Source organism: Parasteatoda tepidariorum, chromosome 7 (assembly GCF_982258835.1).
Source record: "Parasteatoda tepidariorum strain Cologne lab strain chromosome 7, Ptep-v5.0, whole genome shotgun sequence".
In the NCBI taxonomy this organism is placed as follows: Eukaryota; Metazoa; Arthropoda; class Arachnida; order Araneae; family Theridiidae; genus Parasteatoda; species Parasteatoda tepidariorum.
In genome coordinates this window covers 98,574,632-98,588,171 of record NC_141761.1, presented here as the reverse complement: position 1 = coordinate 98,588,171, position 13,540 = coordinate 98,574,632, and the positions used below count along the sequence as shown (strand labels likewise).

The 13,540-nt window shown below is 31.1% G+C and overlaps 1 protein-coding gene across 3 annotated transcripts in view; it reads right to left on the bottom strand.

Annotated features, from left to right (window-relative positions):
• Positions 1 to 4,159: 4,159 nt before the first annotated feature.
• Positions 4,160 to 13,540, bottom strand: part of LOC107450327 (murinoglobulin-1) — a 95,379-nt gene continuing 85,998 nt past the window's right edge. For all 3 annotated transcript variants that reach the window (XM_087168342.1, XM_087168343.1, XM_087168344.1), the window contains exons 31-34: positions 12,886 to 12,976; positions 11,018 to 11,092; positions 10,018 to 10,120; positions 4,160 to 4,438 (exon numbers count right to left, since the gene is read on the bottom strand). In XM_087168342.1, coding sequence (XP_087024468.1) covers positions 4,365 to 4,438; positions 10,018 to 10,120; positions 11,018 to 11,092; positions 12,886 to 12,976 — 343 coding nt within the window. In that variant the 3' untranslated portion in view covers positions 4,160 to 4,364. The remainder of the gene's footprint in view (positions 4,439 to 10,017; positions 10,121 to 11,017; positions 11,093 to 12,885; positions 12,977 to 13,540) is intronic.

The window sequence follows — 13,540 nt, the reverse complement described above, 5'->3', positions numbered from 1 at the left end:
AATCGTTTTTTTGTTGCCAATTCATTCTTATTGGCAAGAAAATCGCACGACATGGTTCGTTAATTAACAGAGAAGATCCATATGTCCAAAAGGTGCTTGGTGCTATATAAACTAACAAAAGCAACAAAAAAAACTGTCCCTTTTATTTTTCAATAACTTGTACTTTCACGAGTGCTTTATTCACATTGCCGTTTTTTTTAATTTTTTTTTACCCTTTTTTTTTTTTTTTTTTTTGCTGAAGTCTGAGATCCAGATCAGCATAAAATGTACAATGATATTTTTTGCACATTTCTGCATCTCTTATTTAATGGCATTTATCGGTATAAGTTTATTTACCATATTTTCTTAGCATTCTTTTATATTATTACATTTTTGAATTTATTTATTATTCCTAGTTAACAACTTCAAACTAAATAAAATGTGTTTTACTTTATTGTAAAATTACACTATATTACCTTATTACATAAATATTTTGAGAATTGTATTTTACTTAACAGTTTCACAAAACCTGTAAATAAGTTTTTTTAATATTTATTCTGAACTTCAGTCAACATGTATTTGCAAAGATAATTAATACAATAATGTAAAGCACTATTTATATTACTAATTATCCTTTTTAGCATAAAACATTCATAGTATATGACATTCATTGTTAACATTCATATTTTTTAACTTACCAAATAATAAAAATACAAAATTGCAGATATTCTTCAAAAAACAAGTTTGCGTGATAATAAATAAAATAGATTAGATATTAACAGTTAATAAGTAAATAAACAAGAGTTGAAATAAATAAATTTTTCAGTAGATATAAGTATATTTCAGCAATATTAACATTCGTGTGTATATATACACTGAAGAGCCAAAAAAACTGGTACAGGCATGAGTATGCAAATAAAGGTGTATGGGGTCAATCAAAGTACAGCCCTGCAATCGGCAACGCGTATATAAGACAACGAGTGTCTAGCACAGTTCTTAGATCGGTTACTGCTGCTACAATACCAGGTTATACAGATTTAAGTGAGTTTGAACGTGGTGTTATAGTCGGCGCACGGGAGATGGGACATAGCATCTCCGAGATAGCAATGAAATTTGAATTTTCACGTACAACCATTTCACGAGTATACCGTTAATATCGGAAATCCTGAAAAACATCAAATCTACGACATCTCTGGGGGTCGGAAAAGCATCATGCAAGAACGAGATCAACAGCGATTGACGCGAATCATTAAACGTGACAGACGTGCAACCCTTCCACAAATTGCAGCAGATTTCAATGCTGGGCCATCAACAAATGTCAGCGTGCGAACCATTCAACGAAACATCATCGATATGGGCTTTCCATGCGGGCTTCCCTACACGATATTAGGCAGGTGTACCAGTTTTTTGGCTCTTCAGTGTATATATATATATATATATATATATATATATATATATATATATATATATATATATATATATATATATATATATATATTTCAGATTTAGATGATTACAGTAGTAGATTGAATGTTGGTGTCACTTAAAAAGAGCAGGAGACTGCAGTTGCGATTGAGCTAAAATGTGGTGAGTAAATTTTAAAATTATTTTTTGCATAAGAATAAAAAACTATGGAATTTACGAAGTCCTTTAAATACTACCTGAATTCGTTGCATTTAATTGCAAGGATTTAATTTTTATTTACAAAAGTATGTTTCATATGACTCAAAAATTTTCGGTCCAAGTCCGGGAAAAAATCCATAACTCCATAAATTGCCCATTTCTCTTTATTAAATATGTAGCTCACTCATAAATATTTAGGTTTCGACTATTAAAAATTAAATTGTTCACTATGAAGCGCCATTGTGTCTTTAAGTTTTCCATGCAGTGTAACTTTTAAATAAACAATCCCAGGAAACTTAAGTGGTAAGATCTCTTACTTCGATTAAAAAATTTCATTAACTTCAAAAATATGCAGATAGAAATTTTCATTCTGATCTGTCGACTTTTATATCCATCTGCATATTTTTAAAGACAATGTAGTTCAGTACATTCAAACTCGTTTATAACAAAAAACCATGACATATATTGTAAGAAGCATTCAGATTTAACAATTAAACAGTTAACAAATTGTTATTTTAATGTTTCATCGCCTGGTTAAATCTACGTAATTACATAAATTACTCCGTTACATAAATCGTATTTAATGGCAAAACTTTTCGTTTATTTCTTGAAAACAATTTTAAAAGAGAGAAAATATTACTAAGCAAACCATTGAATAGATTCTATACCGCTATTGTACGTGTATATTGTCCTGATAAATATTTGCAATACGCAGAGTCTGACAGTGATTCGGAAGAAACTATTATCTCACTCAAATTCGAAGTTTTTTTCTTGAATCAATAGCTGTTAGTTGTGTACGGTGCGCCAAAAAAGGACCACCCAGAATAACTTTTGATCTAATGATTGGATCCTCACGTTCTAGGACTCAATCTTAATTGCTCGAGGGGGTGACCTCAAATGTGATAATTAACAAGTGCAGACGATATTTTAAGTAGCCACATCCGACACAAAAACGTACCTTCTCTGAATTAATATACCTTTTTTTTTAACGAATTCTGATCTCCAAAATATAGGGAGAAGCCGCAATATGGGAAATAGGGTCCTAATATTTTTGTCCGGAGAGTGCTCCAAAGTTTGAACCCCTTAATGTTAATTTTACTTCTTGCGTATTTCGCTATATCTCGAGAACTTTTTTTGTAAAGTATGCAATTTTAGCACCATTTTGAAGAATATAACTTTACATGGTAAAATGCAAAATTTAATCAAAGTCGCTTGAATTGTTCTTGAGAAATTGGATTTCAAAAAAGTCAGATATTTAAAGTTTGACTTTCGACTAACTATTCGACTGATTTTGCTCGTATTTTGCATTTGGCCTTTGAAAATTATATTCTTTGAAAGGATACAAAAATTAGCCTACCTTACAATTCAAAATTTTTCGACCACTCTTAAGTCAAATATTAACAAATAATTTACTAAACGTTACTTTTTGCATGGAATTATCTTTGGATAAGCTAATTTTATAGTTGTGAGTAAAAAATTTTCAATTCACTTGAAAAGTTCTCGAAATATCTCAAACTAATCAATAAAGTAAATGTATAATTAAGGGGTCCAAACTTTGCAACGCTCTGCTGACCAAACTATTGGGACCCTATTTCCTAGATTGCGGCTACCCCCTACATCAGAACTCCAAATTCGTCGAAAAAAAGAGGCATGTTTATTCAGAGAAAGTACGTTTTTGCGTCTGATTTTGTAACTTAAAATATCGTCTGCACTTATTAATTGGCCTATTTGAAGTCACCCCCCCCCCGCCGATCTATTAAGATTTTTTTAACTTTTTTTTTATTTCCAATGAGCTGCACAATCAGTCTTCCCGATGAGCAGACCTAGTGCGTTCTCCAGAAGTGGTATCCACTCTTTCAGGACCACCACAATGGGTGAGATACCGTTGGTCATGTTAATTTGGACGTCTAGTTTCTGCCACACTAGATGGCAGCACTGAGACTCTATTTGGATGCCAAAGTGCACTAGGAATTTAATTTTGCCGGAAATACCACCATGCCGCATAATCATACGACATGGCAGCTGAGGATTTTCTGCATCCCGAAAATCCGGTGTCTGGGCCAGGGATCGAACCCGCAGACTTGGGCTCAGAAGGCCGACGACAAACCAACTGCGCCACCCAGCCACTCTATTAAGATTGATTCCTAGAAAGTGAAGATCCGATCATTAGATAGAAAGTTATTCCGGGTGGTCCGTTTTCTTTTTTTTTACTTACTGCAGAATGTATCATGAGCTATGTGTGTTGCATACGTTATCATTAACCAATGTTCGCACAAAATCGTTTAACTATAAAATAAATTAAGCATCTTTTTGTTCATTACTGTGCATTTTTTAATAATTCCGAAGCGGGTTTGACGAGCATCCTGATTTAACGAGCGAATAGTCTCATCCTTTTTATTGCCGTTATAAACAAGTTCGACTGATGTTGGACGTTCTTAATCATTGTGAGTCACAATTTAATACATAGAATCTAAGGAAAGTCAAAACTATTACAAGTTTAAAAATTGATTGTCAGTAATTTACTTAAAAACGGTTAAAAGAATGTAACAACAAAATGGAACGTTTTATTTACATTTATTTGAATCACTTTCTACACATGACTTCTGCGCATATAGTGGGAATGGATAAAAAAACAACTGTTAAAAGTTTTGTGTGCGTGTCAATATAAATACTGTTTCATTCACCAACGTCACCTTTTAGCAGCGAAACTACATTTAAGCAAAGGCCTTCTTTAATTATTTCTTTTCTTATTTATATGATGCTCATGCTTCTTTTTCTTCTAATAGAGTATCAGAACTCAAGCCCTTTATCCCATAACTTGTACTCGCTGAGTTTTCTGAAAGGAGAAAGTAAGTCATTTTAAAACACAATTTAAACTAATATCTTGTCTTATGCAAGAGGGATTCTGAAACTATCATTTTAATAGTCATGCAATTTTTAAAGAGTTAAGAATATATAGTAGAGTTTATCGAAAAAAATGAGTTCTTTTCAAAACGGCATATAAATTTTTTAAAATCTGTTATTATTTTCCATTCGTGCATCGCACTTAGAGTAATGAAAACTAGAAAAAAAATCACGCCGGTTTCAGAACGCCTAAGACTTTTGAAATTATGATCACACACTCTTATTTGTTACGTTTCTTTGATTGTTTGAAGAAATTAAATCCCGATCAATAACTAAAATATATTAGATTCATGTAATGTTTTAGAAGAAAAAGGCTGATGTTGGAAATCATTTTGGTGTCGTGCAAATTGAATTTATGCTAAAGATTCCAACAAATTGCAGGAATTGATGATAACGGTCGTATCTATCGTGGCCTTTAAGTCTAAATTTTAAAGCGCGTCTACCCTAGTCATATTTCTACGTGATCCCATCAAAACATTTTGATGGTTTATGTTGGCTTCAGTACGATTCATGATGGTTCAACATTATTTGATGATCACCATCATCCAACATTTTACATTATGCATTCATGGTTTTTGATATGCTTACAAGCTTCTATCATTCCATGATGGAAAATTTTACTTTAATACTATGATGGTTACCCACCAACAGTTCATGATGGTTCCACCGATACATTTTCATAATAGTTAATTCTTGTTGGTTCTCATATCATCAAAACAATTTGGGTTTTTTTAATGTTTGGACCATAATAATCTGTCTGAATTCCTAGATTGAAGTGATGGTGGTTCATGATTGTTTTAACATTTGATTTCTAAGAAAGTATGAATAAAATTTCTGATGGTTCAACGTGAACAAACCACTAAAACAAGTTGATATCCTTATTATGGATCATCATAATTCAGTCCGAATTCATACTTTATTTCCGCTTGTTACTATAATGTTGGCTACCATCAACAATAGAATGGTTCATGATGGAGTTATAGATGGTTACCATCAAAAGGTTTATCTGTCTGATGTACTTCAGCTCGTACTGATAAGTGAACATGGTAAACGACCGAGTGATTATCAAAACTAATCGGATCTTTAAGAGACTTTAATTTTGTTAACAGGCCTTAAAATGACTTTAAAACCAAAACGAATTACGAAGAACGACGTAGAAGATAATAGCAATTTTGTAACAAACGGGAGGGAAAAAACGGTAAAGTAGCAAGTTCTCGTTAACGGTAAAGTAACAAGTAAGGGTAAGAAGAAGAGGGGAATTTGGATTTAGTGAGTTTAGCAAGAACTGAATCAATTATAGAAGGATTAAATTTACAGTCAGCAGCAAGCGAGCAGAAAAAATTGAGTTCGATTATTGACGAAGAGTCAGAGTAAAGGTTAAGTGGGCGGAAAAATTATGAAATTTTCTGACATTTCGGTTGACTAGAATAAACATGAGGGGGTAAAGAGACGGTATAATGTTTACGATAAGCAGAAGAGGAAGAATGATCTAGATATTTTCGTTACAAGAACATCTAAAAAAGGTAAAAAAAAAAACATTAGTTTCCTCGTCTAAAGTAGAATATTAAATGTTGGGGTCAATCGAGTAGAAAACCGAAAGTAACACTTGGAAATCAGAATTCACTGTCTACTAAGATAAAAGTATGGTTAACATATCTTTTCCGCCATGAGAATTCGAAAAATTATTTTTCTTTGAAATAATGCATGAATATGTCACAAAGAATCGGAAAGAGGGGATTGCCTACGGCTAAACCCTTAATTTGCTAACAGAAATTACCATTTGATTGAAAAGCAGTTTTACTGAATACAAGAATTGGCAAGGGATATATATTCAATTTCAATAAAAGAATGTTTAAAACTACAGTTTCATGAATTTCACTAATGAATGACAGTAAAAATGGGGACATCAGCGAAAAGAGAAACAACATCAAGAGAGAGTTGGATGGGGAAATATGTGCTAGTTGGGAAACAAAATCATAGGAACTTTTAACAATATGGATGTTGTTGGAAGTTAGAGGTGAGATGATTTGCGTTAAATAGCAAAAAAGTTTTAAGCACAGGGTATCAATTTTCAAGACTATAAGTCTAAACGCAAGTTGTGGCTTGCAAACTTTAGGAAGGGTACAGAAATTAGCATAATTTGAAATAAAAGTAATGACATAACGTTTAGTACATTCCCCAAAAGTGCAAAACTTTTCATTTTATTCTGGCCATGTGTCCAAAAGTATCCGGACACCTGGTTGTTATGGTGATGGAAGCATGTGTGATTGTTTCTCGTGGTTTGACCTGGGTCCTTTAGTTCCTGTGCTGGAAACATGAACTCTGAGATCTGTGTGGACATTTTGGACAATGCTTCACTCCTAACTAAATGGCAGTATTTCTAGGTAGGCCCATTTCTCTTCCAGCAGCATAACTGCTCCATTCACATATCGAGGCTTGACAAAATGGGTGTTCAAAAACTGGACTGGCTTTCTCAGAGCAGAGATCTAAATCCCAAACACCTTTGGGACGAATTAAAGCGCAGATTACGTAGCCAGCCAAATCGAAAATGAAGTCAATATCCCATGGCCACCAATCAAAAAGTGGCGTAAAGTCTTCCCAGGCGTGTGCAAGTTGTCCTCTAGGCATGAAGGGGATCAACATCATATTAATATGTGCCTCAGGACACTTAAAAATCATACCGCTGGGAGTCCGGATACTTTTGACCTGATTGTGTATTCTCAACATGGTTATAGCAATCAGACTGGGGTGAAAGCGAGACGGAAAAGAGAAAAGGCTGGTAGTAAAACCATTTCAGTTATAGTTAGTTTTCGGGAGGAGTTTACTAATTCTTTTTTTAAACTACTCTACAATATCTATTTTATCTCGGAAAAGAAGCAGTTTCATATATACATCACAATTATGAAAGAAATCTTGGTAGTTACAGATATTTCATTTTTCTCGAAAAAAATGCTATAATAAAATGTCTTTCGTACCAGTTTTTAATCTTTTCCGTCTTGCTATATAAGGGCTTTCACCCATGTAGTCAGATTTGTTGAGAATAATAGTCTGCACACCTTAATCTGCTTTGATAATGAAAATGTCAAGACTGATAATTGAGTTTATTAATTCTTTCAAATTCTTCCCCGAATCCTTGTGACATATTCATCCTTCATTTCATAGAAACAGTTTTTCTAATGTTCGAGTTGTCATGGTGAAAAATATATCTGGACGATAGGTTTGTCTTAGTAGACAGTGAATACTGATTTTCAAGAGTTACTTTCTGTTGTCAACTCAGATAGCCCCAATATTCAATTTACTTTAAAAGCGGAAGTAAATTTACTTTACCTTTTTTAGGTGTTCTTATAACTAAATACCCACCCTGATATTTTTCCACCTTTTTTTCATGAACATTTTGCCGTTTTTTCAACATTTTGTTTGACATTTTTTCGTAAACATTTTTTTTTTACCCTTCATGCTCAATTCCAATCAGATCTAATCTAATGAATTGTAATCTTTGTCAGAAAATTTTTGTATTTCATACTTTCGTTTTCCCGCGTGCTTAAACTTTTCACTGACTCTTCTTCTTTAAACTCCATACTTATTTTTCTTCCATTGCTTGCTGCTAACCGTAAATTTAATTCTTCTACAGTTGATTCAACTCTTAATAAGCTCACTAGATTCGCTTCTTCTAATCCCTACAGAGAACTTGTTACTTTACCGTTTTTTTTTCTTCTATTTGTTATACATTGCTAATATTCTCTCCTGTTTGCAGTAAATTTTTGATCTGTTAACAAACTCAAAATTTAGCTCTCTTAAAGATCCTCATTAACTTTGATAATCGCTAGGGTATTACCACATTCTTTTTTAGGACGAGCTTAGCTACATCGGACAATTTAGGGAGATACGCTTTAAAATTTAGAGACGAGAGCGCGATGGATATGTTCATCATCAAGAATAATAGAAATAATCAATTGCTGCACATTGTTGGAATCTTGGTTATAAATTTAATTTTCACAATGCCGAAATTGTTTCCACACCAGTCACATCTTTATGCCATGGAATCTTGTTTTATTCATATGAATGCCGATTCCCTTGTAAAGGACATTAGTTCCTCACCATCAAAGCTAGTGGAAATGAATTTTAATGTCTTTGTGTAACGTGTTGCTGTGATTGTCCGTCATTTGTATCTCACCTTTGTTTTCCATTTTTCGTTAGCAACATTACGTTTTTAATTCCAAGTCACTTTTGTTTCTTCTCATTCACGACTGGTAAGTCTTGAATATTGGCTATTTCTAAGCGCTGAGAGCTTGATTCAGTTTAAAAAACAGAATCAATTCTTTTATCTAGACACAAACATTTAAATTTTCCTCCTTTATCAAGAGTCTCAAATACTCCTTCCTTTCTTCTCATTATACAACTAATTATCGAAATATTCAAAGAAAAATTCATGATTATTACCATGGAAGTTTTAAATTTTAAGAAAGACGAATTACAAATTTTACTTTTGCTGTTCAGTATTTAAGCGAATGAAGAAAGCAAAACTCTAATTAGTGATTTATTTAGATGCAAAGAGGTAAATATCTTCTACTAATCAAAAATTGAAATAACCTTTTACCAAGCACTTGTATTTGATTATACTTTAAAATCGATCGGTTCAGAATGTTTAGGGTTTCTAATCAAAATAGAATAAAATTCTGTAACTTTATCAGGTTTTTTAGATATATTTAAAAAAAAATTCAGTTTAATATTGCGGTATGCAGGGGCAACGCCGCGGGCAAACATATAATGAAACGTAGAAATTTAATACTTGCCATTCATACATTATATTTCATATTTACTTTCAATTAAAAGAAAAGCAGAGAAAGAATATTAAGGAATAATATTAATGAAGAAAAATACAAAAAGTAAAACATTATCCCTGTGAAATTCGACTCCATGCCAAATAGAAAAAAACATAGCTTCTGAACAAGAATGTGTTCAGTAGGAAGTATTCGTGGAAATGTAAATGGAAAATTTTAAAATTTTTTTTGTGATTTTTGGACACTTTCCAAATTTTCGGAGTTTTTCCGTAACAACTTTAGCGTAGCGTAGCAACTTTAAAAATCAAACTTGAACCTTACCTCATTACTCTTTAGATAAATTTATTATTATCTGTTATCAAATAATGCGTGAAGGGTACAAGTGAAAAGAAGAACAAACCTTATTATGACATTTCATAGAATTAAACTACAAATCTTTTTACAGTGATATAGCACTGTCAAGTCATATGTTCTAGATTCTTAGGAATCTTCGAAACAAAGAAAATAAACATTATATCACTTTCGCTTTCTTCTTAATTATGTTGGTGACCATTTTCTAAATTTTATTATAATTTAGTTTTCGACTTGCCGTGAATGTTATACTTTGAAAACAACAACATTTCTTACAAATTAATCATACGGGGAAAGATAATTTTCGTCTGGACCCTTCAGGTATTTTGATAACTAGGATAAAAAAAATAAGAATATTTAATTTATCAAATCAACATACCGTTTGCGTAATAGTCGTACACTTTGGCAGTACCAGGTTGGCTATTTTCTACTTCAACAATTTTTTCAACTTGGAAAGAGAAAACTTCTCCCTCATTTGTTAGCTGAAAAGGAAAAAAAAACAGTCTTATTTAATTGTATAAGTACGAAAAAAGTACATGTATTTAAAAGGGTGTCACGTGATCAAATGTTTGCCGCGTAATGTAACCAAACATAACGATAGGCGAATTAATCGCTTAAAAGGGTTTGGTTAAACTATACACATGATCTAATTCTCCTCTATTTTTATTATAAGGCAATGCATAAAATTTTAAACTTTATATAATTGCAGATTAGTAAAATTAGATATTGGTTTTTTTAGCGCGGCACATGACTCTGCCGGTAACCGCAATCTATAACTTAATTTCTGTTAAAACTTAATTTTAACAGAAGAAAACGGTCAAAATATCACACTTAATTATTTTCAAAACAATCATATTCTAAAAATGCCAGTTTAATAGTTTAGCATCTTTCAGATACTTATGTATATTGATATCGTGATTATACAGTATTTGGTGCTAATAATATTTTGCGATAATTATATTTTATATGTGTCAGGTAATCCCGATATTTTGCCATTTTAACTTATTAGCATTCTACAAAGAAAATATAAAAACCCACTTTTGATAATTATTATTGATTATTGATAATTATCGTGAGTGATGATTATTTGCTTTCAACGTTTTCGTTTTCTATATTTATTGATAGTTATAAAATATTCAATATTTCGCAGGAATATATCATCATGATGAATATATCATCATCAGAAACATATCATCATGATGATACATTTTAAAATATCGCGATGATAAAAAAAGCGTAATTTACTATATTTAATCCAACTCTAGGGAATACCAATAAAAATTATGTAATAGGTTCCGTTTTAAAGTATTGTAGTGCAGAAATATTCCAAGGTGCTAATTTCATTAGTGACATAATTAAGGTATAAAAAAACACTTTACCTGATTGAAATACAGAACAACTTTGTTATTTTCAATATCGTATCGCAGGATATCGTTGCCTTTGTTCTCTACCAACTGAAATAAAATGTAATATTGAAATGCATATTTAAAACATGTTCTGTAATTAATACAAGTTCGATAATAACCCAATAGGAAGAAGAAAATTTAAAAAACTATAATATTACTCGTTTGTAATAAGTTATTTAACAACATTGCCTTAATTTAATAGGTTTCCTGGATATATAGTAATACTTAAAGCTTATCATAAAAGTAACTATTTACCCTTTCATAATATTAAGTTCCCTTAAATTATGAAAGGTAGGCTATATAATTGGCTAAAAGTGACTTTTTTCGGTGAACTTTTTCTCAGCATCTAAATAAGATACATCTTCAGTTTTTTTACTGAATATTTGCATGGTAACTGTTAATAGGTATCTTTGACAGAAATGTTGTTTTTAATACTATGAAATAAGAACTTTTAATTTTTATGAAACTTTCATCACATTTTTGAGCAAAAATCTTTCCTAACTCAAAAAGTTTATGCCGTTATAGTTAGAGTATCATTCCGGTAATCACTAAACATCCTCACAGCATACGACTGACATAATCTCAAATATCTCCAAAAAATATTAAAGCAATATCATAAGTAGTTTATCTAAAAAGGTACATCGAAAAAGGACAGGTTTAGCAATATTGATTTATACCCTACAGTCTCCCCCTTAAGCGGTTTATAAGCGAAAGATTTTTTAATATTTTTGTCATAAATTCTTTCATAATGAGGTGACACTACGGGATTAATTTGAACTAAAAAAAATAATCGTTTTCATTTTTAGTAGTAAGCGAAGTAATAGCTGAAGACAAACTTAGGTTAATAAATAAATATTTCACATAATTGCCGTTAATTGAGAGACAGAAAATTTTTAATTTAAGAATTACTTTTACAATATTTATATGATAAACTGGATCGTATCATGCAATGTTCTGCCCTATAAGAACACGTAGACAACAATGAGAAATGGTTTTAGGCTATCATGGTTTTATTTTTAAAATATAATTTCTTCAAAATCAGCCTAATAAACCATTAAAGATCAGCAATAGTATTGTGTATTACATTTATGATTACGAGATTTGCACAATTGGTTTCAACGAAATGTATTAAAACCAATTAATTTCAATAATATACCCAAATAATGCAAACAAATAATATCATTAAAATGTACTAAAAAAAACAACGTCGTTTGGATGGATATATTTTTAGAATTCTTGTCAGTCCTAGATAGTATTTATGAATGCAAAAAATATTTTTAATTTTGACAACCTTATTTTAGGTTATTTACCACTACATAATAATAATATGTTTCCCTTTTTCAGATTCAGGCTCTTACGGTTCTGGTCACATAAAAAGCTCACTACGTTATGCTAAGTCTGTTAACATTTTAAAAAAATGTTCATATTTTTCGTGAAAAAAAGTGGCGATAAAAAATTTTAGCATGGTTTGTACTCTTAAAGCCGAAATGTAATGGTATACATAGAGAAATGAATCACAATAGATTTGTATTGTGATGGAATGGAGCAAAATAGTTTGGCTTTTGGAGCAATTTCGTAAAAGAAATAAAAAAAACTTTTTGGTGCAAGTTGCATAAAAAAGTGAAAAATAGAACAATAATCGGAGTTGAAATAAAAATATTATGTTCAATTTTATTTGTCTAACTAAGCTTAAATAACATGTCATAAATGTATGGCTTAAAAACATTTTTAATTACGAAACTTCAAGGTTCTTTTTTACTGCTACATGTTGATTTACTTTTTTAAACTAAGCCTAAATGAAAGATAATATGCTTCAAAGATATGTGTAATCAATCACTAACCTGTTCTAGGCTTTCTTTTACCGCTACTGTTCCTGTAATCAGTTTGATTTCCATTAGGCTCATTCCTGCTTTCTGTCCAACTGGCAAATAGCTGTGGAATATTTAAAAAAAAGAATTATTGAAACATTGAAATTATGTTTGTCCTATATTTAAAAATATACTGTTGTGTCAATACACTTCGCAATTTTAAAAACATTTGGTTTAGACATAGCTTTACCATTCTATTGTGATGTTTAAAATGCTCATAATAAACTTGCTTCATCACTTATCATTCGAATAAAAAATAGACGTGGACTATATTTTTTTAGATTTCAATCTAAAACATAATTGTCCCACTCTAAAAAAATCAATGATTCACGTAAATTACATTTTAGTATTTTCAGGATCGTCTTAAAATTCAATTAGATATTTTTTTGTAGTTCAAAAGCATTTTGTTGCAAGTTTTGCAAAAGATTAATACTTTAATCTATAAAGTATAATGCCTTATAGTTATAAAATTTTAATCTTCATAAAACTGACATTTAAGAAATAAAGAGCTTATTTTTCCTTATAATTCATCGAAAATAACAAGTTAACCTTTCTGTGAATTCAGGTATGATAAAACTTCTATTGGGGTAGGAAAATGTCATAAATTTCTTTCAATTATTCGTGAAAG